Below are 27,918 nucleotides of genomic sequence, written 5' to 3'. Positions count from 1 at the left end.
CTTTTTTTGGATTAATTCAAGTTATCTTTGTCTATCAATAAAATTTGTTTGATGATCTGAAACATGTAAGTGTGCCAAAAGGGGGGGGGGGATTCTTGATAATCGCAATATTTACAGTATATTTACAGTAAGTTACAGCCCACATGCACATTAGCCAGTGTGCAGCCTATTATAAGAAAAGGACATTGCTCATTTGCAGACAACGCTTCCTTTTATTACATGTGATGTTTGTGTCCTTATTTGATGTGAAACAGCCACAGGAAACTATATTTTAAGAAATCCACTATAAATGCTGAAGAAACTGTGGGAAGCAGGTGAGTACAGGTACACACACACAGTATAAAACTGATGAACATATTTGTGATTGGCCACAGACAACTGAGATTTCCTGTTAGCTTGCTTCACTTTAGGCTCAAAGTGTTCACAGCACACCGTGGTCAGCGCCGTGTAGGCTTCGGGACGTGCTCTGATTCAAGAGTTATTCAAACTTCTTCAGGTGGTTGTAGAGAGACTGGACGTATGTAAACACACACATGGGGTCTGGCTTGTCCCCCATCTCCAGCATGTCGTCCACCTCGATCAGACGCAGACAGTCAGCCTGCTCTCTGAAACAGAAATAAAGGTGAATAAAACAGAAAGCAGTTCAATAAGCAATAAATGTATTTGCATATGAACAAAAACTAAAACAGCCACTCTTTTTTTAAAGCTCATCCAAATGTGTACGACTGTAGATTATTATGTTTTATGAGCAAATCAATGCAACGTAAAATAGGAGTAAACTAGTGGCTGTTGTTGCCAGTGTCATGTTTACATAGTTCAAAGTTGTTTAGGATTTAAGCAAACAAAAGAACCCTCTCATGTAATTTTTTTTAAAGAGTTAATAAATGTAATGAATAAATCTCCAGTGGCCACACCTTTAACAGTGCTGTTATTCAAAGGGTGATCTTCACTACACAAACAAAGTTAATGATTTATCAATTATTATTAATTTCATGACTAAACTATCAATTAGTGATGAAAAATTAATCTATTTGTTTGGGTATTAAATTTTCCCTTTTTTTTTCTTGTAACAGTCATCCTAATGCTGAAAGTGATGTTGAAACAGGAAGTACTAGTGGGATTCTTGAGAGAGGATGCTTCACTATGGTAACCAAGGAAACAAGCCCACAAAACAAGTGGAAACGGTTACATTTTAACCAAAACCATGAACGTCCTTTTAGTGCTTAAACTGATACATTTATCTTCTTCTTTCGGCTGCTCTCTTTTAGGGCTCGCTACATCATCTGCCTCCATCCCAACTTGTCCCACTGACCCCGCCGTCTGTCTCCAGACTCTTTCCTGTCACTGGTGCTCAGTATGAACCTGCCCGTGTTTGAATCATTATTAACTGATAAATTAGACACTTAGCAATTAGCACTGTGTTTGAAAACATTAGCAAAACAAAGGAATCACCGCTATGATTTCCTATTGGAGCCATGCTACGTAAATGAAATAAGTCAAATTTTTAAAAAAAATACAAATAAAATTTTTTTTAAAAAAGCATTTTTGTGAAACATTAAAATGTGTAATCTCTGGGTTTAACATGATTAATTTAAGAACTATAACCTGGAGGATTTTTAGATGATAAAAACTGTAATCCAGAAATCATTTTTAGAGTGATATTCATTGAGAATAAGGTTATACATTTATGGGGGGAAAAGTCCAATATTCACTGAGACTCTTTGAATTTACTTCTCACATGTAAGGCTTTAAAATTCCAATCTCCCTTGTGTTTTCTCACAAATTTATGACTTTATATTTCCAAATATATCAAGCTTTTTTCCTTTAATTATTTTAATCCAGTAAAACCTGAACCGCGAAATAATTGGCAGAAAATTGTAATTTTGTTTATCAAGCCTTCTGTAAGTATCAGAGTGCATATATTAGTTTTAATTTTTGTAATAATTGCTATATCCAACCACTTGGGCCATTTATTCCTCACAGTTTTTAAATCTTAAACAAACCAAAGTAGGTTAGAGTTAAAAATTACACTGATGATGTAACGTTCTCATAAATTCATGTATCAAATACGATACACTTGGCGTTACAGGGTTAAACCTGGTAATTTTAGTTTTTTGTTGCAAGAGTGTCACCTCTCCTGGCTTCAGCAATTTATTATTCCACCTAAAACAGACCTTTTATCACACTGCACAGTCACTCAGTGGCTCTTCGAGCCAGCTTACTCTGCGGTGGTGAAGGCCAGCTCCAAGTTGTGTTTGCGGTTTGAAGGGTCCAGAGAGTTGTAGTCAAACTCCAGAGGGAAGAAGGAGTGGACCAGGGCGCAGAAGGCCATCCCATCGCTCCAGCTGGACGAGAAGTTCTGAATGTCTATGTTCTGAGAGAAAATAAACAGTCATGTGTTTCTTTTTCATTTATTTATTCACTCAGAGCAAAGCTGGCAATATTCACTAATACACAGTATCTCTTCCTGATGAAATTACCAGCCAGAAACCTCAGGAGGTGAAGACCGCCCGTCCATAAAGTTCAATCTTTGCTTTGCTATGAACCTGTATCTTTATGGATACAGCTTATTAACCAAGCTTTCTAGCGGTAGCTGATAACTTAGCACGCAACCTGAAAAAGACTTCATGTTGGCAAATCGAATGAGTCCAGAGTGCAGCAGCCAGAGGTCAACCACTGGTTTGCCAGATCCCATTCTGAAGCCTTGAGATTGGTGTTTTCAGATCGGTGCTGAAAGCAGTGTCTTTACTGTCTTTAACTGATGTTTTGCAGACATGTGACCACTAACCATGTGACGTTAACTTGTCCACCATTGTGAAACTCACGGTGACAGTGTAAGACCAAGTGACGAGAAAAATTGCCAACCAGCTAAGTGATAGGCGGAGGTTGATGCAAAAATGATTGCCAAAGCCTCTGTCACACAGATCTATAGATTAGCCCCCAACCATCTGGAAACTCCTGTTGCTAGCAAAAGGAATGTATTCCCCAACTGGCTGGCAAAAATGACTGCAGTCATAGTTTGAATGGAAGTGATGGACGTCTCTAAAACACCGTCTAGCTACACTCCAAGCTGTAGTGAAACTTGAAAAAGTGCAACACAGACCAAAAACGCAGACAACTTGCCTTCCAAGTAAAAGCTCCACCTTTTGAAACATGTTGGTTGCAGCACTAAGGTGAAACTTTTATTTTGAAGGTGAACCTTCTTGATTTATGGTTTGCATAGCACTATTTCAAGTTTTACTATTGCTCAGCTACTTGTTAATAAGTATTTGCAGACAAACACAAAAAACTAAAGACATCAGGGGCAATCTGGTCGCAATTAATGCAACCACTAGGAAGATTTTTGTGAAGGACCTTCTTTGAACCTAGTTTCACCCAGTGAGAGCCAGAAACCTCCAGGAAATATTGTCAACCAGTCAGGGAATATACACATTTTTCCATAGCACCAGTGGTTGTATCACATCTAAAACCCTCCTAATAACCGAGGAAAAAAGGGCTTCCCATTGAACTTTGTGATTTCCTTCCTCTTTGGAGCTAAGAGTCCACCCAAACACAAGAGATATCAATGGAAAGACCAGGATGTCTTCTATTTATTCGATCAGGACTTATTAGGATAGCTCAAATAAGTCAAAAGATATAGACCAAAAACAAATGTCCATTACAGAGGACATAAATGAATAGGCTGGTTCTCAGGAGGATACGGCGGGCAACTCTGGAACAACCTCAGTGAGACTAAAACTTATCTCCCCCTGGTGGCTGTTAAAAAGAATGCAGGTTCAAGGCATTTCCACAGATCCATCTTTTCCATCTATCTTTTAGATGTCTGTCGTCCAGAAACCAGTGGGTGACATCATGGTGACTACACCCATCCTTTATATACAGTCTGTGGAAATAACCATCAGATACAGTACTGGAGCAGAATGGTAGTTTTATACCTTTATTTTTTTCCCCAGCTGTCACAAACAATGAAGCTATTCAAATGTTTTAAAAATAATGATAGAAAAATTAGTTTTAGAGCTACTAACTGGAAGAGAACAGAAATGTATATCCAGCTTGTCATACCTGATAGCCAATGGTTTTGGAGCGACACCACTCCAAGAGGATCTGTTTTATACCACTGGCACTGGACACGCCAAAGCTCTGAGACCGCTTCAGTTTAGGCTTCGAGTCTTTTGGCCTGTTGGAGACAAACACAGCTTATTTTATGGCAGAATAAAGAGTGACAAAAGGTGAAAAAGCAGAACTTATTTTGTATTCTGTTACTTTATAGGCTCTGAGTTCATCCTTTCAAACAAGGCTCGCTTTGCTTGAGCGCCATTGGAGCGTGGAAGCGTTTGGGACTTCATCACGTCCTGCTTAAAGTCGCCCCCCAGTGGCTTGTTCGCTCTCCTGTGGAGAAACAGCGGACGACAACACGAAACATCAGGATGGAGTTGGATGAAGTTTGACTGAAGCAGCCATTCAGATTAATCAGGGCTGTTGATTACAACTTACTTCTCCAAATTAGGTGAGAAGCCAGATTTTATGATTGATTTGGAGGGAAGTAATTTTTCTGTAAAAAAAAAAATAGTGGGGGGGGGTGGCAACAAGTAATGAGTAGGCATAACCAGAGAGAACTCACAACCTACTTTTATCTGTTTTAATAGGCCTGAAGAAGTTTTACCTGCAGACTGAGGGAAGCTCACACTTCTCTTTAAACTGGGGCTGGGTGTCTTAAGTACTGGCACTAAATTGAAAACAAGAGTCAGAGTTAAAGGAAGATACAACATAAAAATAAATAACAGGTAAAAATAACTGTAAAAATAATGGAAATAGGAACAGATGAGAAGCAGACGACCTCGGTCAGACTCACCACGTTTAAAGGGATACTCTCCGGGTTTCACTGCAGCGTCCTGTGAAGCTGAAAGGCTTGAAGACTGAACCGTTAAAGCAGACGAAGAAGACTCCGTGTTGGGTTTGGTCATGGCAGAGAGAGGCAAGTGGGGCTTGGCTTCACTGGTGTCTAAAGAGGAGACGAAATAAAGCGTGTTTTAAAAATAGGGGGCCAAACAAAACACCGTTGCTGATACTTCGGCAGTGCACGCACCACGTCTAAATGGATATTCGCCGCGCTTTATCGTCGGTGACTCTGGCATCGAAGGGTTTGGCGCTGAAACCGCTTTGGGATCAGATTTAGATGAAGCAGGAGTGTCAGAGCTGCTTTTGGTTAACACTGTGAGAGGAAGATGGGGGAGAGTCTGAGACACAGAGGCTGACTGATCCTGGGATGCCTGGGGCCTTTGTTCCTTCGCTCCACCTGCACAGATGGAGATGATACAGCATTAAAACAGGAAAGAACCTAAATCACTAAAAAACCTAAAGTGTAAAACACTTAAAGACACTTCTCCACTGTTGGGTTCACAAAGGAAAAAAAAGTCAAGACTAGGTCTTCCTGAACCCACACAGCCCCAGCCCTGATCCAGGCCTGACCATAAGCTTTAAAGAGGAAAGTTTTAATTCTAATCTTAAAAGCAGTGTTTTGCATTTTTCCCTCTGAAAGCAACTGAAACCGTTAATCAAAATAGTTGCTGAATAAATGTTTGTCAATCAGCTAATTAATAAACTAATTGCTAAAGTTTTAATACAAATATGTTACCTTGAAATCAAAATAATTTAACAAACATGACATCTTCTTTCTGTAGAAATGTTTTAGACATAATTGTAAAATATGTAATTCAGACAAAAACTAACTCTTACTTGTGACATTGTAGCATATGCAGGAAAATGTTAGCAAAAAAAATATGTTCACAGTAAAAATATGTCTACATATTATGACGGTAAAAATTAAAATGATGTCTTGTTTCTTAATTTACAGCCACTAACTGTTTCTACTACGGAGATCTACTGTTTTGGATTTTACAGTTTATTTCTGCTGCCATTTTAAAGTTTTTTAACAAACTTTTTTTTACAGTGTCAGAGCTGGCTGTGTTAAAATATGTTCAGAGTTTCTGTGTGAAATCATCTGTAAGCACGACATTTTTGATGATCCTTTTCATATTTTTCATGCTGTAAGTGTGATACGGATTCTCTGCTGCAGGAACATTTTTTACTACAGCTGTTCCTGAATGTACCCAGGACTGAGCGTAAACTTAGAGAAGATCCTGCTTTTGCTGTAGCAGCTCCAAAACTGTGGAACGATCTCCCTTTAGAGATTAGGCAGGCCTCCTCTCTGCCTGTTTTTAAATCACTCCTGAAAACCCACCTCTTTACCCTGACCTTTGACACCGTGTGAGATGTTGGTTTTAGTTTTATTTTAGTTGAGTCTATGTTGCTCTATTTTGTTTTTTAATATAGGGCTGTTTTAATTTTTCATGTATTAGGTGTTTTATTTATTTATTTTTGCTGTTTTCTGTTATTCGATTGTTTTTAACTTATTTTCTGTACAGCACTTTGGTCCTGTGCTGGGTATTTTAAAGTGCTTTATAAATAAAATTGGATGGGATTGAATTGGATTTACCTGATGATCTATAATTTACTATCTAAATAAAAGGAAGTCTTGTTGTTAAGCTACAGCAGCGCAAACTGGCACTGATGTTATTTTTGCCAAATTGCTGTATATATTTCGCGTCAAGCTCTAACGAACGTAACAAGGTGGAAACATCAGCATGTTTGTTGGCATGCCATCATAAAAAGGGGGAAACTATTTTTTGTCAATTATTTAATTAAGTTTTGTGCTAATGCTAGCTATTACCTTTGGATACTTCATGCTAGAGCAATACGCACTGAGTAGCTTTCAGTGTTAAATTGAATGATTACCTCTAAACAGCTGTCCTGTTAGAAATAAATGGCAGCAGTGAGAGTAGAATAAATAGATCAAAAGATTAAAGGTATTCTGCAGTGCTGCTCTCTTGCTGTTCTACTCTCTCCATCACCCTTTGCTGTCTCATTCTTATTTTTAAATATTTTTTTGTGTATCTTTATCCCCTGCTCCTCTGATGATGTGTCTGACTGAAGTAGGCAACACTCAGCAGGCCAATTTTGAGCACATGAACGATGAAATTACACATAGAGCGCTCAGAGCCTGGAACAGAAAGCGTACCCGTTGTCTCTTAGTGTGACTTTAGGTTTTGTCGAGCCAAGAAAAAAAGAATGGATTTGTTGAAAGTACTGCACCTCTCTGTCACAGTATAGGGGTGCAAAGATTGTCTGATACTGCAGACACGGATGCTGCCTCACTCTGTTTTCCTCACTTTGTCGTAGGTGAGTTTGTTTTTGCTGATGAAATCATAACTAAGCTAAAAAAAAAGGTGGATTTTGTAACCAACAGAAAGTTAAATTGATCCAGGAGTTTGTTGAATATCTACGGACCGTGAAAAAAGACGCCACCTCGTCAATGAATTAAAACTAAAGAACTAAAAATGACTTCATGTGTTTATTTTGCACTTCATATATTTCATGGTATCAGCTAAATTGTATATCTTGAATGACAGGTGAACTTCTGCTCTCTGTATTTAAAATCAAGGCCACTTATGCATAGACATTTTCATATTTAATTGAGGACTAAATTCCTCCAGGCGCCCTGACCTGATACTTTTTGTATTATTGGATGGGTCTCCATGTCCTGGAGGTTAGCATCCTAACAAATAATCATAAAGAGAAACTAACTGACCTCTTATAAAAGGATATTCTCCGGCTTCGCCTGCTGCTTTAGGTGCTGCAGACTGAGCGGGTTTAGCTGCCTCTGAACTGGCTCTAGTTGTCATGGCCGTCACCGGAAGATGAGGCTGGGGTTCATCAGCATCTGAAAAAGAAAGAATCCAAAGTCCAAATGGAAGTGATGGCTTTTGTTGTAGATTGTTGTTGTTGTCAGTAGTGTTCGGTTCACAACAGCAGTCGTCTCAAGGTGCTTTTTACTGTAAGGTAAAAAGCACTTTGAGACGACATGTGGGGAACCTGTCTACAATATTAGACAGGTTCCCCACATGGAGCTTCAGAGTTGGCTTTTGACACTGAAAAAACCCCAAAAATTGTGCATTTACAGTTGCCATGCCATGCTAAGGATTTGTTTGATCGCACTCATCTCATACTCAAAACAAGACGAAAATCCAAGAAACTCAGTGAAGATCGAAGAAGGAGAATTGTAGATTTACACAAGCTGGGAAGGTCTCTTTGATTAATTTCTAAACAACTGCAGATTCCAAGGTTATTAGTTCAAAAATTCTATATAAGTTATATGGATGTCCCATCAATGTGCCGAGAGAGAGGAAATTGGTTAGGATGTTCATGAACAAGCCAGGAACCACCAAGGCTCAAGCCTGCCATGAACATGAAACTGTTGGAATACCAGCACCTCTGTCCACAGTGAAACGGTGCAGAGAAAGAAGCCTCTGCTCCAAAAACGATGCCTTCAAGCTTGACCCAAATCAGCAGCTGCCCACGTCAAAAAGCCAACTGACTTCTGAAGAAACGTTTTATGGTCAGATGAGGCAAAGATTAAGCTATCTGGCCACAATGACAAAGAAAAGGTGAAGCTTACAAACCTAAGAATACCGTACCAACTTTCAAGCATGGTGGTGGTAGCATCATGCTCTGGGGCTATTTTGCTGCCAGAGGCACTGGTACATTATAAACAGTGGATAGAATAAGAAAAAAGCAAAACTACCTCAAAATTCTTCAACTTCACCTCAAATAAACAGCTGTATAGTTGAAACTGAGTGTTCCAACAAGACAATGATCCCAAGCACACATTAGAGCTGGTTAGCTAAGATTGAGTTCCTTGAATGGCCTCGCCAAAGATCAACCTCAACCTATTGAACATTTGTGGACTATGCTTAAAAACAAAGTCGATCGTGGGAAATCAACCAATTTAAATGAATTTTACCAAAAAGAGTGGTCAAATATTCAGTCGTGAATGTAAAGAAACTTGATGGATACCAAAAGCAACGTGCATTTAACCAAATATTAGTGAGCATGTATGTATAAATAAAAGAACAGATAAAAAAAAAAAAAACAGCATTAAAAACCACAAATTACCATGACTTTCTTCCCCAAGATTAGTGTACATAAACTTCTGATCACAACTGTAAATACAATCCACTGCAGTGCAGTTTTACAGCTCAGTTTTAATGCCAATATAAATATCTGCAAGTGCAAACAACATCTGGGTTTTATGGCATGGAATAAGATGGAATAAGTATAACCAGTGAGAGGAAATGCATTTTAAAATGGGATATTTTGGATACTGTGAGGTATATACAAAACACTGCAAGCAAAATACAGAAAAATATTTGGTTTTGTGGATATCATTTCGGGTTTTTTAGACTTGCATGCATTTACTTTGTTCCCTGGTATTATAAACTGTTTCAACGTCAGTGTAGCAGATGAAACATAAAAGCTCAAGTTTGAGCTGAAGATCACTTTAAATGTCTTTCTGTAAATCCAACCATAGGGGACATGAACTGACCGGGCCTGCTGGGCGTTTCCACAGATGAAGACTCTGAGGTCGGTTTGGTGATGGCGGTCAGAGCTCGGTGGGACTGAGGAGCAGCTTCTGCAGTCTGGGTTACATCAGGGTCTGCAAAGAACACGAACCCAACAATGAAACCAGCTTGAAGAGTAAAATGTCTGGATGTGCAGGTGAAGCTGCCTACCTTCCTGTTTCTCTTGCGCGGTGGTGGCTACATGAGTGATATTCTTCTCCCCTCTTGCTTCAGTTCCCTGTTTAGGTGAGGCAAAGAAGTCAAAACACCCACTTCTTTTATTTCGATGAACAATTATAAACTAACATTATCATTACTGATGATGTTTTGATGATTAAAGCATTTTCAGGGTTCAATGATCACTTTGAGGGAACGTCCAATAAAATCATCGTTGCTTCATGTGGCTGTGTTTGTAAGAGTGGAGATATTGGACATTAGCATTTTGGAAACCATGAGGGGGTGGGATGAGGAGCAAATGAGTCGATCATTTGCATGTTAAACAAGTTATGCAACATATACAGTGTTTATATTGTGTTTATACATTTGCGTTGGTAACTTTACTCACTGGACCTCTCACAGTTTGCTTTTGTTGTGCACAGCTAAAATTAATTTTATACCTTTATCACTCATCGCAAACTTGTTTGTGTGTGTGCGTGTCTGTGCTCACTTCTCTGGATGTGTGATCTTCAGCTGTTAACGGCTGACAGCTTCTCCTTTAATGACAGCTGTGGCCAACAAACCCGTGTTCCCACTGAGAGGCTATTTTAGATTTTGCAATCAGCCCCTTTGCAAGAGTTTCCGCTGCACTCTTCTTACGTCCCAATATAGCCCCAAATGGATGCTTTGGAAACCAGAGTTAGGTCGAGCAGCTTCAACAGCACCTAAGTATATCAGCACAAAGCTTTGGCCTGTATTCAGTCCACCTCCCACCCCGCAGCCTTTTGCTTTCCAGAGACGAGCAGTGCTCATAGCACAGCGTATATATCCAGTCTGTCATCGAGAGGGAGATTAGCACCATGATCATCTGAAGGCTCCACAGTAGCTGATGTCTGACTCCGTCTGACCCTCGATAGTATCTGCAACCTCTAAATGGGTTTACACCCAACAACCTCCTTCTTAGAAACATGCTTTGGTTAGATACAAACACACAAACACAGTGGTGGCTATCCCTCACAACAAAGAAAATAAAATTATAGGTTCAAACCTCCTGGTCAGCTTGGGCTCAAGTTTGCAGGGGGTGCTCTGGCTTCCTCCCCGAGCCCAGTGATTTACCTGAATTAGCTGAAGATGTGGATGTGAGCATGAATATCTGTCTGTCTCTGTGTTAGCCCTGTGATGGACTGGTGACCTGTCCAGAGTGCACTACACCTCTCAAACAGTCTCAAGTGGGATGGGCTCCAGCCCCCTGAAAAGCTAGCTCTAGAAAAATTAACAAGATGGATGAATGGATGCAAGAAATCAAGCTAATGCACTTTTCTTAACGATAGATTATAACTCACTTCTGGAGTTCCACTCAGCTCTATATAGCATTTTAACTTCTTTAACCTCATTGTTTTGGTTTAATATCCTTTTGATGTTCTCTTTAGTTCCATGTATCAGTCACTTCATTTTCAACGTGCAGTGAGAGTTACTAACAAGCTGATTCATAGAAAACTCATGCAAAGCATTTTAAAAAGTATTTATTAAGTGTGTGTTTAGATTCTTCAGACATCTTCCAGTCGTGTTGTTTCCAGTCTGCCGGGTGTTTATAGGTATTATTTAAGAAGTTGAAGTTGAGTATGAACATCTGGTGTTGACAGCAGAGATTTCCTGCTGGTCACTAAAGACACTACATCTTAAGGCACGTGGCTCTGGCAATAAACAATAACTACTTGAATGACAGCCACTGTTTTCGAGTACAGTCTCTCATCCGAGCGTCCATGGAGCCAGATTTATTTTATCCAGTCCTACTAATTGTTTATCCTGGATAATATGAAGAGTGACGGCAGATCAAGCAAGTTAAGAAGCCATCTCTGAGGCTGAATAAGGAAGACTAAGTTGAAAGTGGCTGAAAACTGCAGGTCCTCTAGTGGCCACTTGGGGTTGCCTCCAAAAGGAAATGAAACCCCATCAATCTCTTTACATCAGAAATAAATAGTCTGGTGCAAAAGAAGGGTTTGATGTTTATATCTAATTTTAGCTAACTTTAGCTAACTTTACTGGGGGGGATTTTCTTTGAATAATGAGGCTTAACATTAGGGGCGTGGCCACCTTTATTGACACTGACACTTTGTTATTGACTGCTGCCACTTCTGGAAAAAAAATTCCACATAACAGCCCCCCAAAAAATGCGGTAAGTCTGCATATCCATATCCAGAACACAGTGAGTGATTTACCGTTAGTTACTTCCATCTTTTATATACAGTCTCTTTGTTAAAGTTGAAAATGATGGAGTAAAGAATCATGTGAGATCATTTAAAAACTGGGGGGGGGGGCAGTGGGGTGGGGTGAACTGCTGTGTGTTAGACTAGTGGGGGATCAATGTTTGGGAAAAGACCAGGTGACCTCAGCAAACAGAAATGCTGGCAGGGCGAGCACTTTGGCGGGACAGCTGGTTGTCCCTCTCAGGGTTTGTGCTGGGGGAGAGTTTATCCGACAGGGATATAGATGCAATTCAACTTTCCATTAGGAGATCTGAAACTCGGACTGGCGGGGAAACAAGATTCCTGAGTGGTTAGAGGATGTGGATTTATTTATACACCTGTCATCAGAGTGTGCATGTGAGTTATATCGAACAATCCCCCCTCGTACGTGCACCGAGGCTGCCGTTGGAAGCGTGTCGTGCAGCGTGCCGTTCTTATTCGTGCCCTTTTCATTAAATCCGCTTCGCCCTTGATTGTGCATCAAGCGATCACTTCAGCGTGATTCTCTTGCTTGCATGTTTGCTGGTGTTTATGTGTGCTAGAAAGTTGCAGTTGTTGGTGAGCATGCAGAGGCTCAGAAGAGCTGCAGCTCTCTTTTGAATCGCAAAGCCAAAAATACACTTGCCCTTTGGAGGACCTGCTGTTATAAAAGCGGGTCATGAGGATGAGAAGGCTGAGAATGGGGGGTGGGGGAGAGGGTAAGTGTGTGTGTTTGTGGTGGGGTTAGTTTCAAAAAGGATGATTACACAGAATCTCATTAGTGCTTAAATTAAACTGAATGGTATTACTCTGTTATTACTGGACTATTAACATGAACCTATTATGCTTTTTCTAAACTTCTGTCATATGTGTTTATACATATAGTAATAAAGTTTTAAATACTGAGATCAGTGAATGTAAATGTAACCCCTGTGAGCGAAAAGCTCAGGCTTCAAGCCGCTCCAAATACTCAATTTCAGGCTGTTTTTTTCTACTCTTGGCTCTCTGTGATATCAGTGACAGTGGATGTCCTAATATGGTCATCCCAGATACACAGCTCTGGCTCCAGCTTTTCTAATCTTTTGTTTGTGAGGGACAGCCAATCAGAAGAAAGCTTAATTCAACAGGATCAATTCAAAGCCTACACCAAAGCCCTGTATAAGATAAACCAGGATTAATTGAACTCTTTCCCCCTTAAAGACACCTTAGTATATAATCAGTGATAACCACTAGACCTCTGTCCTCTTTACAGTGTAGAGGGCTTACTATAGATCCCTCAGCTGTGTCCTCTTCATGAACAGAGATCAGGTAGGCTTACTTCATCTGATCTTTTAAGGGTTATTTGTTTTTAACACCTGGAAAGGAGCAGTTTTCATGATGCAGTCATGGCTGCATAAAATTATTGTACAGAAATGTGATTTATGTTAAGAAGCATCCAGTTAAGAGGGATGTTGCAGCAATGCAAAAAGAATTTTGGAAGGAGCTCAGAGCATTCATGTGGAGAGAGTTTGCTTAACAGCGATGCTGGACGGGGTCAGGCGTGCCTGTCGTTGAGTTCGTCGGTGCCCTCCAACACTAAAAGCTGTCATTTGTGAAGGCAGGTGGCATATAATCGCATTTCAGATGGTTATTTTACTACAGCCTTAAAATACAAAAGCAGATTAGGGGTTTTTCAGTTTGTCTTTGCCAGTTTTTCTTATTTTAATTTGATGTATGTGTGTTTGTGTGTCAAGGTTAATATTCCTGAAAAAAAATAAAATAAAATTTGGAGGTCAACCCCAAGGGGTCACACTCCACCTCTGGTGAATTTCCACGCACATGGAGATGAGTTGTCCAGCTAACAAACAGATAACAGAACCCATCACCCAACCTTGTTGGTGGAGATACTACAATTGTTGCTGCTCTATAACCTGTATGAATGTGAAGAACCTTTAGGCTAGGGACACATTTCTTGGTTCTAGAAGCGTCTTAGTTTGTGACTGGAGTCACCTAATCACCTGTCAACAGGGTGACAGGTGATGCAGGCTGTAGCATGCAGGTAAACAGTCTATGTGGAGAGAGAAAGGAGGACTATCCTTGAAATCCTGGCTACGCTATATGACAAAGTTTATCTGGATTTGTAAACAATAAGTAGATTAAAGAAAAAAGCATCAGGCTTTTTGATTTTATGTTTTTGAAGTCTTCACACTCACAAACGTACCCCTAAAGTCTTTTGTGGTTCCCTCATGTTGTTCTTTTTAATCATCTGAGACCACTGCCACTGCTAATTACTGATCTTACAGGGTTGGACATATTCTACTGGGCATTTCTTTATTCAGTGGAAATACAGGCTGAATACTCACATTAATCTCAGCATTTCTCTTTGCTCTCCACGGAGGAGGGGCTGGGGTAGCAGCTTGGCTCGATCCTCCACTGAGCCCAGACGCTTCGTAGGACGTGGACTGACCCGGCTGGTTGTTTTCAGAGTTAAACAGACCCTTCTGCTCCTCCTGGCTCTTGGATTGAATTTGTATATGGCCGTTCTCTAGTCTTTGCTCCTTGCTCTTCCCTTTCGCCTCAGTCTTCACCCCTGAGAGACCCTCCACCAGGTGGCTGAGGGCCTCCAGCTTGGCCCTGAGCTGCAGGTTCTCTTCCTGGAGTCTGGTAACTGCCTCAGCCAAAGGTCCATTGGAAATGCACATTTCCTCAATCCTCTGCTCAATGCGATGCTTGAAAGCACTAACGTCCACGTGCACCTCCCTTACAGCGGCTTCCAGCGTGGCCTCGAAGTGAACGAGAGCCTCGTTCATCGCTGCCTCCTGACCCTGCTCTGTAGCTTCATCCATGGTTTCTTCAGCAACCCTCAACGCCCCTTAGTTTCAATCCAGAAACGGGGCCTCAGCAAAAATCTCTAAAGCAAACCTTCAACTTCTCCTCTACCCCCTCAAATTAAACCAATCAAATAAGTCTGCACTCTCTTCTCACTCCTTATAAAAGTGTTTCAAGGACATCCGACGTTTTCCATTAAAGTTTTTCCAGTAAAGTCACAGGACGTTTCAAAAGGAGGTCGCAGACAGACTCCTTTGACAGCAACTCACTGAAGTCCCATCAAGCTCCATGGAGGATTTCTCTCAACATGCGTGTTCTCTTACTCTTCCCTCTCATCTGGCCAAAGCAAGAGCAGAGAGTTGTTATTTATAAGTCATGGAAAACTCGTGCACAATGACATCTTGGAAAAAGAGATTATGTGCTGCACGGGCAGATCATTTTCTCAGTGCGCGTAGGAGATGATCAAATTAACCTTTCAAAGGAATTCAGTTGAAGTGGCAAATGATTTTCTGCCACCCTCCTCCATGGCAGGGCATCTACTACTGAATTTTCCTGGACGTTTTACCCTCCCGCTGGCCCTGCTGCCCAGCGTGGTGTATGAGCTAAAATGTGCCTCTTCAGATTGGGAGCAACAGGTTTGTGTGTTTATTTTGGGACATAAAGGGGGCGGGGAAACAGGAGGAGGGGCCAGAATTGTTCAAGTGTTTTGTCTCTGGGGGGGTTGGCGGTGCTGGTGGGGGTGATCAGGGTCCTCATTGGTACATTTTTAAGCTTTATGAAATCATAGTTACTTTACAGTAAATGAAAAATGAAAGGATAATAAGTCACAAGTAATTTTATAATTTATGCTTATATATTGTATAATGTAGCTGATATGAGATAAATGCAACATTTTTTTTTTTAAATGTTTAGTCACAATGAGCAATATCCCTTAAACAGCATGATGAGCTTACAGCTAGAAACTCGAGTTTTTTTTGCCTACGCTAAAATAGCTTTTTGAATTTTGTGACTTTTTCTGTGTAAACAACTTGCTCAGACTAAACCTGTCTTTCTGACATTTGAGGTTTCTGCAGTTTTTATGCTATGTTGGCAAAAAATATCAAATATAACTGTCACACTGTCCTTCCACTGATAGCTTCATTGGTGTAAATGACATTTTCTGGTTGTGTAGTATCAGTTGTTTTTAGAAAGAAGAGAAATAAATATGCACATTACTGCACTTTGAACTGTGTTTTTTTTATTATATTGTATGTAATTGACTGTTTTTGTTTTTATTTGTCTTCATCGGTGGAATTTATGGGCTGATCCAGCCTGTACAAATACAACCTCATACTACCTCAAACTTCATCTTTTTGTTTGCCATCCCTTCAGATATCAGAAACAGTGTACGAAAAAGAACTAAAAGACTCCTGAATCAAAATCTGTGATGGAAACAGTAAGTGCGATCAATTTCTAACTAAAAATTAAAAAAAAAACGTAATTTTTTTTAAGCCTAATTTAAGTTCAAACTCAACAACTAAAATAAAAAATAAATAAATCATATTTTACCCACAGTTCCATAGATGCAGATTTTATGTCACAGTAAACTTCAAATTAAACTCATTTTAGAAAATGTCCCAAAATCATTTAAAATTACTTATTAAAAAAAAAAAAAAAAAAGGCAATTTCTTATGGTATTCTGTTAAAATATCTTTGATTTCTTAACAGTGGTAAATAACTTTAAATGTAACTTAATCTCCATAGCCCCCACATGTAAAGAAGCATACAAATTATGCTTTATTTTAAAGAAGTCCAGCTTTAATGCCTTAATGTAGCCTCTACAGTGCAACTCCAGCAGCTCAGCTTGAGCCAGCAGCACCTCTGGGTGGCCATAATTTTACACTACAACAACATAACCAAGAATGGGCAGAAGTAATGTCCAAAAAATAAAAAAATAAAGCAGAGACTTGTTCAAAACAGTCTACCAAATCAAATTTATTGAATTTTAAAGGGGTGCTCTGAATTCACAAGCTGCAACAATACATGACTCCTCATATTATCTCATAAAACACTCCAGTCTCATTTTCAGATAGGAAATTTCCTCAACCCCCCCCCCCAAAAAACAAAAAAACGAACGGTCACACTACAAAAAAGAAAGGACAGATACATCAATCCTGATATACATGTATGAAAAATTAGAATGTTATCAAAAATAATGCAGGGCAGGAAGTGTTAAAGGTTGTGAAAGTGCTGCATTTAAGTCAATCAGGAAGGGCCAGTGATATGGACAGAAAGATTTCAATCCAAACTTCTAAAACAGACACATCTCGCTAAATCGATGAAAACACTGCAAACAAACTTAAGCCTATGAGAGACATTTGAATGGTTCAAGTACTAATGAAATACTATAAAATGCAAAATATTAGAATATTTATTACATAAATGCCATAATTTCAGCAGGATGAAATAAAGTGTACTGAAGACATGTCTATATACGTGTGGTGGTTTGTTTCAGATTGTTTAAAGTATGCTCTTCCATATTTTCTGTCATCTATTTTCTTTGCTCTTAACATGATCAAAGTTTGAATAATTATGTAAAACAGGATCAGTTTTGCTTTAAACATTTGGTTTTAAAATGTTTTTTTTTCACACCTGGCTGTGTATGATCTCATTGGTGGACATCCCTAATATGGTAAGTAAAGAAGCCCCACCCACTTGTGGGAGGGGAAAAGTTCATTTAAAGGGGCAGGAAGTATCACTGCTCAAGAGCCAAGTATACAACATATACTAATTATTTTGAACCCTGAATCATGCAAAGTAACTTGAGAAAAACATAAGAATAGAAATACAGACGAGCATCACAGGCCAACTTTATACCTTCTGAAATCTTGCTTCTATTAGATATGTCTTAATGATTGCTGTGAAGACCAAAAATAACTGAAATATAATTTCTCTTTGAGGATGACAACAACAAACATGACAAATACAGCCACAACCTGTAAACACTGCCTGCCATCTTAGCTCTTTTTTTAACTGAGTTTTTATGGGTGTCACAAATAGATTTTTCACAAGGCACTGGAGACCAAGTTTGGTTCACTGTCCACAGATCAAAATCAGTACCAGCAACACAGTTTTCCTTTTTGCAGTGCTCAATATTCTAACCCGTTCAGTATCTTTATGGTTAAATATATTTTATTGACATCTCATCAGAAGAAACAGCAAAATATTGTTTTCTAATGTTAAATTTACTCCCAAATCCAGCACACATAATCTTCATCTAAATTGATGAGAATATTTGGTTAGAATTTAAAAACCCATCGTAGCTTTTAAACCAACAGTTTATTTTAAACCTCCTCCAGCTCCAGTCAGAAAGAGAAGGTTTAAACCTGATATATGGATATGTGAGACTAAAGAAAGCAGCAATCTACCACATCCTCTGTCACAAGACCTGAAGAGACCCCACTGTCCTCATTTGTATTTCAAGAATCCACAACTTTGACCTTTAAATAACATGAACATGATAGTAACATAGAAATTGGCCGCTAAATTCTCTCTTTAAATAACAAATTAGTAGCCAAAGCTAAATTATTAGCATGGAAACTTAACAGTTTGCGAAGACATTTAAGGGTTAACTTGAAGCTTCAATCACTCACAGTCTACAGCCACTCAATATTATAGCACTGTTGTGTATGTTAAATGATTAACATGGAGTATTCTGTCTCGAACAACAACATTTAAAAAAAGAAAAGAAAAAGGCAGCTATTACTCAGCATTATGTAGGACTTTGTTAGCTTTTATCAGCACTGGCTTATGCTAGCATAAGAACATTAGCCTATGCCAGTATTTGCCTATGCTATCACTAGCTTATAGTGGTTTATGCTAGCATTACTTTAAAAAAGCATTAGCCTATGCTAGTGTTAAGCTATGCTACCCCTAGCTTACAATGGCTTATGCTAGCATTATTTTATAGCAGTGTTTGTCTATATTAGCTTGAAATCATGCTTACCATCTGCTGCCACCAGCTTATAGTGCATCCCATTGTACTTTAAAATTAGAAGTCAGAATTTTCAGCTGGCCACAGCACCCTGACATCACATTATCAACTTGGAAAGTCTGAGCAGCCCCAACAGGGCTGACTTAATCCAGGGGAATGTAAAAAGTGATAAAACTATGAAACTTTTAATGTGCGCTGCCATTGTTGTACATAGGTGACTCACTAAATAAATCATATGCAGAGCACTGCTCAAATTGTATGCATGCAAGTACAGCAGTGGTACATTTCCCTGTATTGCTATTGAAGTATGATTCTACCTTACCAAAGAGCAACACAAATCCTTTTTTTGTCTTGCTGTTATGACTTTACTACTGGAAATGACATCACTCCCAGCTCAGACTTCCAAGACAATAGAACGCACTATACTGGTATTAGCCTATGCTACCACTAGCTTAGACGAGCGTTAGCCTATGCTAGCATTAGCCTGGGCCAATGGATCCAGTGTTGTTCAAAGGTGGATTAAATGACCATATTCCCAGTTTAACCATAGAACAGGTGTTTCAAGGTTAAAATACAACCTTACATATAAGAAGTTAATATGATTTTTGTATTAATGCATCCAAACATAACATTAGCAATGACTTTTCAGCCACTGTGCTAAAAAGATAAAGCACATTGCTCCCAAAAGGTCTAGGGTCACTTCAAAATGCTTTTGTTTTTGAAACAAAGTACCTTTGTTGAGAATCTTTAGGCTGCAGTCGCAAAACAGCCAAAGAGAAATAGCTTTCTTCTGAAACACCTCAAGAGTATTCTAAGTCGATTGATTCACAGTTTGTATAAAACAGAAAAGCTGAAAACAGCTGCCTTGAACAGAACAGAAACAGTGAAAAAGTTGTGGGAAAGCAAGAGGACAAGTACATCAGTGTCTAGTTTGATGAACAGAAACGTCTTGTTTATGTAATTATCAAGGAGATTAAAATGATAAAACCTTGCAGTTACACTGAAGTAGAATTAGTACAGCAATGCCTGGTGATTGCACTGAATTTTGCCCAGAGGTTAGGCATGCAATACCCTTAACTCGGGGATAACCACTTTGATTTCAAGCAGATTGCACCTGGTGGGAGGCATCTATTAAACATCATTAATAATTTATGACTAATGGGGGTCAATTGTGCTTTTCCTGATTTTCTGTCATAACAATGGTGCTCATGTTAAATGTCGTTCAGACATTTTTTTTTTTTTTTAATTTACCCTTGAATGTTACAAAACAAGGATGATTTTGAACCGTGAATCATGCAAAGCTACGCTGGTGGAGCCCATGAATAAAACTATGGAGCTAAAAATTAGCTTTTAACAAACTGATCCCAAACTTCTGCCCACTTTTTGTGAACGCAGAGGCTTTCCTCCAATACATCCCAGTGTTGGTGAGCTTATAGAGAGGACGACAAAATGGGAGGTTAGTTAGGTTTTTAGTTGGGGTGACATGTGGGTAACTTTAAGCCATTAAGACAAGACTGAAAAGAATCTGACTATAGTTACTGCAATCAGTCTTTGGTTTACCAACCCTTAGAAGCTGAACAATCACAAGCCATGTCAGGAGGCATAAATACGAGAAAAATCTGAAAGGAAAACTGATGCTTTGAAAAACATCACGTAGAAATAAACAGCACACTGTGATCCTCTTCAGAATCAGTCTCATAGCGTCGTCATCTTACAGTAAACCTCTACATTACACACACGGTTTCCTAACAAGTTCATCAAACCCTGAGCAAAGAGGATGAATTTATGATCTTCTATAATCAGAGCCTACTTAGTGATAGATGTAGAAAGATATGCATTTATACTACTCATGATTTCATGTGGCAGTGATGCTCTCAAGCAATGAAAGTAATGTGGCTTGTTGTCGCCTGGCTATGAAAAAACAAAAATAAATGAGCCAATAGGGGATGAAAAACAGTTAATAAAGGATTTGAGGTTTTGAAATTGGGGTCAGTTTTATATAAGGATACTGGAATGTTTATATATTTTAATTTTTTAACATTTTAAAACATCTTTCCCACGCTTTCAAAACTAAGACTGTATTTTATTAGTGAAGCCACTAAACTTCAACATCCTGTTAGCAGAGAGGCCAAATCCAGGCAAAAAAAAAAAAAAGCTTCAGAACAATCTTCTAAAAGTCTTCTTAGGAAAAAGAAGATGGCATTTATGTAAGCTATGAAGACAGGCTCAACTTTAGGGTATCACACAAAAACCCCAAACAAACAAAAAAAGCACACACTTTCCCACAGCAAATTCTTTCTGTTCCGTCCCCTCCTCCAAACACAAGAAAACAAATGTACCTGTCAGTTTTTTCCGCTACATTTCGCGGAGGGTGAGGTCACGCTGACTGAAAACTTGAGATATTTAATCTCAACTGCACAGCCTTCAGAGTGGACAAGCAATGGATGGGCCTGACAGCAGAGGGCGGCAGAGAGGAGGTGAGGGCTCATTCTGCTCTGCTAGCTTCACAGCAAACCAAGAGATGGGGCTGAGTTCAAATAAATGAAAGGAGCAGAAACAGTGGGACAGTAACTTTAAGTAGAGTGGAACTTATTGATTGTAACTGCAGTGAAAGTGGAGACTTTAAACCAGCTGTTAGACTCAAGCCCAGTTTATTAATCTCAATCTCAGAGGTCATCCCAGAAGCAGACCAGACACTGAGGACATTTAAGTGGGGAAGAAGATAGTCCACTGAGACGCGTCTTCTTCAGTGTAGGGTGCTGAAACAACAACGTCCTATTATTAACACCTCCTTGCAGTGTAAGAGACTAGATGCACTCCATTTTTTTGTGCGTGAGAGTTGTAAAGTTCTGAAACCTGAATCTGGGATAAAAACATCCACAGTTCTGAACTGTAGTTCTGTCTTTAGCATGAATATAAACACCTTGTGTGTAAATACATGCTGATAAGCGCGGTTTTACTTGCATAGAGTTAAGGTAGCCCAGACTTACTGCCTTAACTGGGGATGGATCTGATTTTTTTGGGATTTGGAGAATGTTTAAACCCTCTACATGTATGTAAAAAAAAAATAACAGCTGCTAAACTGATATCGTAATTCTTTTAATACTATTAGAATCATCAAAAGAGATAGTGGGAGAAATTCAGCTGAAAGATGCAGAAAAGCAACACAAAGAGCGAGGAATGTTTGCAGTAACAAAAGCACCCTGACGCACTCCAGCCGACCTCGACAAACAAGCCCATCATTCAGCTGCCCGGCTCGCCTCCTCTTCCCCACACTGCTGCTCAGCTAACAGGCTTCTTCTTTAGCTCCCCCCTTCACAACAAGTTGTGATGATCAGACTCAGAGGGAAAATATTTGAGCTGTCATGCAGAATGTGTTTCTAACACGAGCAGTCACTTTGAGCCCATCAATAATCTGGGCAAAAGAGTTCAGAAGCTTTCTGTGCTCCAACTTGTACTACTGTTACATTATGTTTTATCATTTATACAACAGCTTGGCGGAAGCTGCCAAAAAGAGGGAGACAACAATTTAGATTTTAAAGCAAAGACACAAAAACTCTGGATTAACATAAGGCGGTTTGCTTCATGCTTGTTAGCTGTAAGCTGCGCCACGTTCCATTTAAATGGATTTTTAGTGAGTTTTGATTCAGCTCTAATGTGTCCGTGTGCACTAAAAGAAACTAACAATGAATATGAAGTTATTTTTAATCATTACGCAATTATAAATAAATAAAAAAAAATTAAAACAACTAAGACTCAGTAATAAGACTGAAATGTAGAGCAGAGATAAACACAGATTCCTAGAAAACTGTGCAAAGAGCATATCATATGAGGGATGGATGAGCTTGATATGACCTGATGTTAGTTCAGTTATACATGCACCAACATTTGTTTTGCATAGACTGAATTTACAGGAAACAAAAAAAGGACATTTAATGCATAATACGCAGAATTCTTTGTTTTCTGATTTGATTAATTCGTAAGAAGTTTCATTTCTTTCATAACTGGAATTTTGCACAATAAAATGATCCTCTCTATTCTAGTCAAGATATATATTTAATTTAAGTGATAGTTAATGTAACTCTAAAAACCCCTATGTGATGAGTGCAACCCCTGATACACAAGTGCATATAAATAATCTGAAGTATTTGTTTGATTGTTTGTGGTTTGTTTGGCCCGATGAGCCACACCCCTCCATTTATCACTCTGACCTTGCCCCTGAGTTCAGCTGGGAGCCGCTTGACCTTCATCAGGCCTCATGGTACCTTCCACATCACCCCATCAGACTGGACTGAGTGACGTTGAGAGGCAAAAAACAGAAGCCCCCCACCCCCAAAGAAATCATACCTGGCATAAAGTTCACTGGTCTAATCTTACCGTTCACCTCGGTTGGGGCCTGTTTCTTTTTCTTTCTTTCTTTTTTTTTTTTTTTTTTTTTAAAATCACTCACTGGAAGTCCTTTCCTGTCCACTCACGCCTTACTGTCAACCTCAAGGTGAACAAACATCAGGTTTTCTTTTGAATTGATCCAACTTTTTTGTCAAAAATCATAACTGGTGAGAAGAGCGGGACGTGTAGTAACAAGGGAGAAATAACAATAATTTTTGTGGACGACCAAAAATGTCCCCAAAGGATCCTTAGTTTGAACCCTTTTATTTTTTTTAAAGTTCTTGTTTACCTCTCATTTGGTTATTTCCTGTTTTACTTGGATGATCTGGTGTCTTTACTGTCCTGCATTAGCTTTACTTCCTCTCACGTCTCTCACTGCAGGAGAGCCACCACACATGGAGGAGGAACAAGTAGAAGTGGCCAGAACTTAAATTTAGGAAAACTCCATGAGAAGAAGACCTTGAAGAGTTTGACCAAATTTAAACCAGGTATGATTTTTTTTAAATTTTATCTGCTGAGGAGCTGAACTTCACACCTGAGAAAAAATGATCTCAGGGCAAGACATTACAATATTACTGTTTTCTTAAAAAAAAAAAAAACCTGTGTGAGAGAGGCCATTTCTTAATCAATCATGGTGTCAAAAATAGTTCCCTACAGATAATGGAAAACTATAAACCTGAAAATGAAGGGTGGAAACACTGTGATGAAAATAAGAGAGTGTAGGTAATGGCGTGCACTATGAGAAACTGGTGAAAAGTCAGAGGCTATCACATTAACCAGGTAACGATGTAGCTGCTTGGTGACGCGTATTCCTCATTTCCTATCTCTGCTAATACTGCCTGAACTTCCATGCCGCCCACCACAGGCCCCAATCCTTGTCACCAGCGTGACAAATAAAATGATCTGAAAAGAAATTCAACTATCTGACATGTTACTCTTAAAGGAAAACCAGCCATAACACCCACAAACATACACTGTAACAGGACTTTCCAATCAGCAGCTGTAAACAGTAGGAGTAAGGATCACATCTCCTCTTTAGTTTCTGGTACGTTTGCTCCACATTTCACTCGCAGTGCAGCAAACATGATCTTTTTTTTCTTCTTCTTTTTTTTCAGTGCTGTAAATGTATTCAGACACAGTGAAGCACTTCAGCAAGATCCAGGCCAGAGTCACATCCCAAAAAAATTAAAATCACTAAACTTCAGTAGTAGAGTTAGATTGGAGGTGGAGAGGTCCACGTAGGCAGAGGAGTTGGTTGAAGTGTGCGGAAAATGCCCGGGAGTTGTGGAACGAGAGCAGGCAGTCCTGGTGTACTACAGTACGATGGTTGGGCTGAGCGTTAGTAGCTGAGTGTGTGGCTAGAGCGAGCGGTCGTGGTCCGCGTATCAATCATCTTTTGAACTGTCAGTGACGGCGGCGGTGTCGGCCGTGGGAGACGAGGCCGGGCTGCGGCTGCGCTGGTAAAGACGGTAGCCCTTTCGGCACAGCAGGACGAACCAGTAGACCTGCGGCGCCAAGATGCACGAGTTGCCCAGGTTGGCAGACAGCGGCAGGTGGAAGGGCACGCTGTAGAGAGGGATGCCGTAGTGACGGCCGTACATCCAGTACATGAACGGGAAGAGGGCGATGCGGCACATGAAGAAGGTGAAGAGGACCATCCCGCCATTGAGCTTGTGCAGCCAGGAGTCCTGGAGGCTGAGCTGGAGGAGAGAAAAGAGAAAAAAGGGAATTGCAGATGAAGAGATGCGTTCAGAGAGCACAGCGAAAACACATTTTCCAAACTAAAACTGTTTTTGATGACTCATCCACACATATACATTTGGGTCTGTAAAAAGCAGACCTGTACTCTAATGTGAGGCCGGAGATCTATTAGAGATTACCCCAACTTCCTCCCACAGTCCAAAGACATGCATGTCAGGTTAACAGGCATTTCTAACTGGGGACGCACTGATCTGATGAGGCGGTCTGATCCTGACTCACAAAGCTTAGTGACAACGAGCTGATCCACACCTGATCCATTCATTTCAGTCGCTTTATGACATCGCAGGCGGCCGTGGCTCAGGGGGTTGGGAAGCACATCTGTAGGTCGCCAGTTCGATCCCCGGGCTCTCTGTCCTGGTCGTTGTGTCCTTGGGCAAGACACTTTACCCTACCACCTACTGGTGTTGGCCAGAGGGGCCGATGGCGCGATATGGCAGCCTCACTTCTGTCAGTCTATCCCAGGGTAGCTTGCCTCCACCAGTGTGTGAATGAATAGTGGAATTGTAAAGCGCTTTGGGTGCCTTGAAAAGCGCTATATAAATTCAATCCATTATTATTATCACACATCAGCAGCAGCGGGAGTGCTAACGTAACATGGAGGAAGCTAACAGCAAAGCGACAGCAGCTTGGAGCTACTTAACTCTGACTATATCAGTGGCTTTTATGACCTCCCCCAAGGAGGTTAGGTTTCAGGTGGATGTTCGGTACTCTGCCTGTAAACGTGGTAGCTTTGAATGGATTCTGATAAATCTTTGTAGGGGTGTAGAGTAGGGGTCATGTTAACAGTCTATTAAAATATGGCTTACATCTGCAAATGTTTGAAGGTTAACTTCATGATTTATTGATCAAAAATGGCCAAAAAGCCTTATAACTTAGAAACTATGATTCATACAAGTGTGGTGTGCACTGTCAACATTTAGAAAGTAGTGTATCGAGTTTAAAATGTCCTATTTGACCTCTGACCTCTCCTTAAAGGTCAACAGTTTGATTCAAAAATTAAAGTGATAAAAATGCTATTCCCTTAAAAGTAAACACTGCCCAGCAAGCTGCTCAGCAGAGGTTATATATATATATTTATATATATATCACAAAAATATATATATTTGTGAAGGTTTTCATTTATGTGTCAGTCTGTGCATGTAGAGCTGGGGACACCGAGGCATTCCCAAACCAGATGACACACGTAATCTCTCCACGGTGTACTGTGTTTGCCCCGGGGCCTCCTCCTGGTAGGACACGCCCCAAACACCTCACCAGTGTGATACCCAGGAGTCTCCAGAAGCCCAAAGGAATTAATAGTTCCTTTGTAAAGTTTGTAAAGTACCATTTACCTTGAGCCTCACAGTGAGGATTACTTTAACTCTGGCAGATACCTAAATCCGAAAAGGAAAAAGTTGTATCGGGACATCTTTAATTGTTAATTGTCCAGTGTTAGACTGGAGACATGTCCAGGAAGTACCCTGCCTCTTGCCCTTGGACAGCTGGGAGAGACTCCAGAAAAGTTGCTTCAAACTGTGCACAAGTAGGTTACTGTAGTTGAACAATGCAACACTTTTTACTCAGTAACATTAACAGCATTTTGGTGTGATGCATATTAATTATTTGTGGGATTTCATGCTTCACTTTTGTACCCTAATACACTGAAACGGTGTTAACAGTCTGGCAGAGGACCTGAAAGCAGAGAACTTAAAAACTCTTTGTTTGATTTGTATTGTTTATTGTCATTTATGCTTAGAAATATTTAACCATATATGCTTAGAGGTGTATAATCGATTGTGTAGTGATATGATGTGTGATCCTTAATAGTCTGCAAAGGCTTGGTGTGCATTCCAGAGTGCTCTGGCATTCACACCCACATCCTGGGAGAGGTCTACCTTCGCTTATTGTTTTATGGTAGGATAAACGTAGCTATGTCAGTTTTAGTCTAAGTGCCTTTTGTTTAGATGAACTGTTGGACTTCCAAACCAGCAGGGTTAGGGAAGTCATTTATGGGGTCACACTCTGACCCCCCCCCCACACACACACACACTTACACAACACACAGGCAAGGTACTCTTTGTTTGTATGTAGACGTGTATGTTAATGAACCTATGCATATTCATGTAACCTCAATAAAAGAGCAGTGTTACGGGGGAGCAGATAAGAGCAACTGGGGTCGCGCGAAGGAACGGCGTTTGCCCAGTTCTCTCCCGTGCACGAGAAACATAAAGAACTTTGCCTACTCGTGTCTTGCTTTGCTGTGTAATTAAATTATCTTGAACGTTCCAGCAAATAGGTTTAAGCTACAAACCTATCACTCTTCAGCCTTGCTAATGACTGAGCTTGCTTTATAGACATTATATACTATACTTTTAATTAAGCCACAGTATCTACTTAGTAGTTTTAATTTATTATCCTGCTGCTTAATTCTTTTGATACATTTCATCCATTATTGAAGTAAGCAAATAAAATAAGGCAAACTTTATTATTGTAAATTTTTCAATTTTTGCTGCTTGCTTAAAGTTAAGTTAAAGTTTAGCTTGTAGTTGAGAAGGTTACTACATTTTGTCAAAAAAACAAAACAAAAAAAAACCAAAAAAAAAACCCACCAAATCCCATAATTATTTTTCTCAGTCAAAGGGATAGGAAAACTGAGACAGGAAAACAGGGCCATAACATCCAACAACAAAAATCATATGATCTGGGATCTTCTCATCTTTAATTTGAAAGACTGGATGTTCCCTTTTCCACACAACAGCAGTCAGCACTGCTGATGAGAGCAGTAAAACTGTCTGGTGCGGTTTCTGTTAGTGCTGACTAAGTCTAAAAGTGGTCAGCAGTGAAGAATTGCTCTGCTCTTTTTGCCACCGACACCAGATGTCAGCAAAGACCTGAGAGTCCACGGTCCACTGGTTTCACTGAGCTACACAGTAAGGCTCTTCTATTCTTAGAAAGGATGGTTTGTAAGACACTGGGCCCTTTTACTAAAGTGTAGGCTATAGAGCTCTTTGCATGGCGAAACTAATGAACATTAGCTGAAACAGATCAATTCAGGGGCAGGGAGAGCGAGCGGTGCCTGAATGCTGCTGACTGATGTGGGTTTTTTTGGTGAGCCATGCAGCTTAATTATTGATAGAACAGTGACAAGCAACATCCCAAATGAAATGGA

The 27,918-nt window shown here is 39.9% G+C and overlaps 2 protein-coding genes across 2 annotated transcripts in view; both read right to left on the bottom strand.

Moving 5' to 3' along the window:
- Positions 1-156: 156 nt before the first annotated feature.
- Positions 157-15,414, bottom strand: LOC146379571 (uncharacterized). Its single transcript, XM_084940853.1, has 12 exons — positions 14,182-15,414; positions 9,630-9,696; positions 9,443-9,553; positions 7,649-7,780; positions 5,087-5,296; positions 4,853-5,002; positions 4,664-4,726; positions 4,495-4,552; positions 4,264-4,389; positions 4,063-4,177; positions 2,223-2,374; positions 157-605 (listed from the first exon to the last, which is right to left on the bottom strand). The coding sequence occupies exons 1-12, from the start codon at positions 14,662-14,664 to the stop codon at positions 479-481; spliced, it is 1,794 nt and encodes a 597-aa protein (XP_084796979.1). The 5' UTR covers positions 14,665-15,414; the 3' UTR covers positions 157-478.
- A 1,179-nt stretch (positions 15,415-16,593) lies between these two features.
- tlcd3a (TLC domain containing 3A) overlaps positions 16,594-27,918 on the bottom strand; it is a 43,078-nt gene continuing 31,753 nt past the window's right edge. The window contains exon 5 of the mRNA XM_084940856.1: positions 16,594-24,709. Coding sequence (XP_084796982.1) covers positions 24,395-24,709 — 315 coding nt within the window. The 3' untranslated portion in view covers positions 16,594-24,394. The remainder of the gene's footprint in view (positions 24,710-27,918) is intronic.

The sequence above is a fragment of the Perissodus microlepis genome, chromosome 10 (assembly GCF_051167445.1).
Source record: "Perissodus microlepis isolate ML-2025 ecotype Zambia chromosome 10, ASM5116744v1, whole genome shotgun sequence".
Taxonomy (NCBI): domain Eukaryota; kingdom Metazoa; phylum Chordata; class Actinopteri; order Cichliformes; family Cichlidae; genus Perissodus; species Perissodus microlepis.
Note: the sequence above shows the minus strand (reverse complement) of the source record. Positions and strands in the feature narration are given on the sequence as shown.

What these genes read in the sequence shown, in the direction of transcription:
- LOC146379571 (XM_084940853.1), bottom strand. Translation starts at nt 14,664, where the DNA reads ATGGATGAAGCTACAGAGCAGGGTCAGGAGGCAGCGATGAACGAGGCT. An exon ending in AGAATATCCTTTTATAAGAG is followed by an intron (nt 5,297 to 7,648) that starts GTCAGTTAGTTT and finishes CCATCTGTGCAG; the next exon opens with GTGGAGCGAAGGAACAAAGG. An exon ending in ATGAACTCAGAGCCTATAAA is followed by an intron (nt 4,178 to 4,263) that starts GTAACAGAATAC and finishes TGTCTCCAACAG; the next exon opens with GCCAAAAGACTCGAAGCCTA.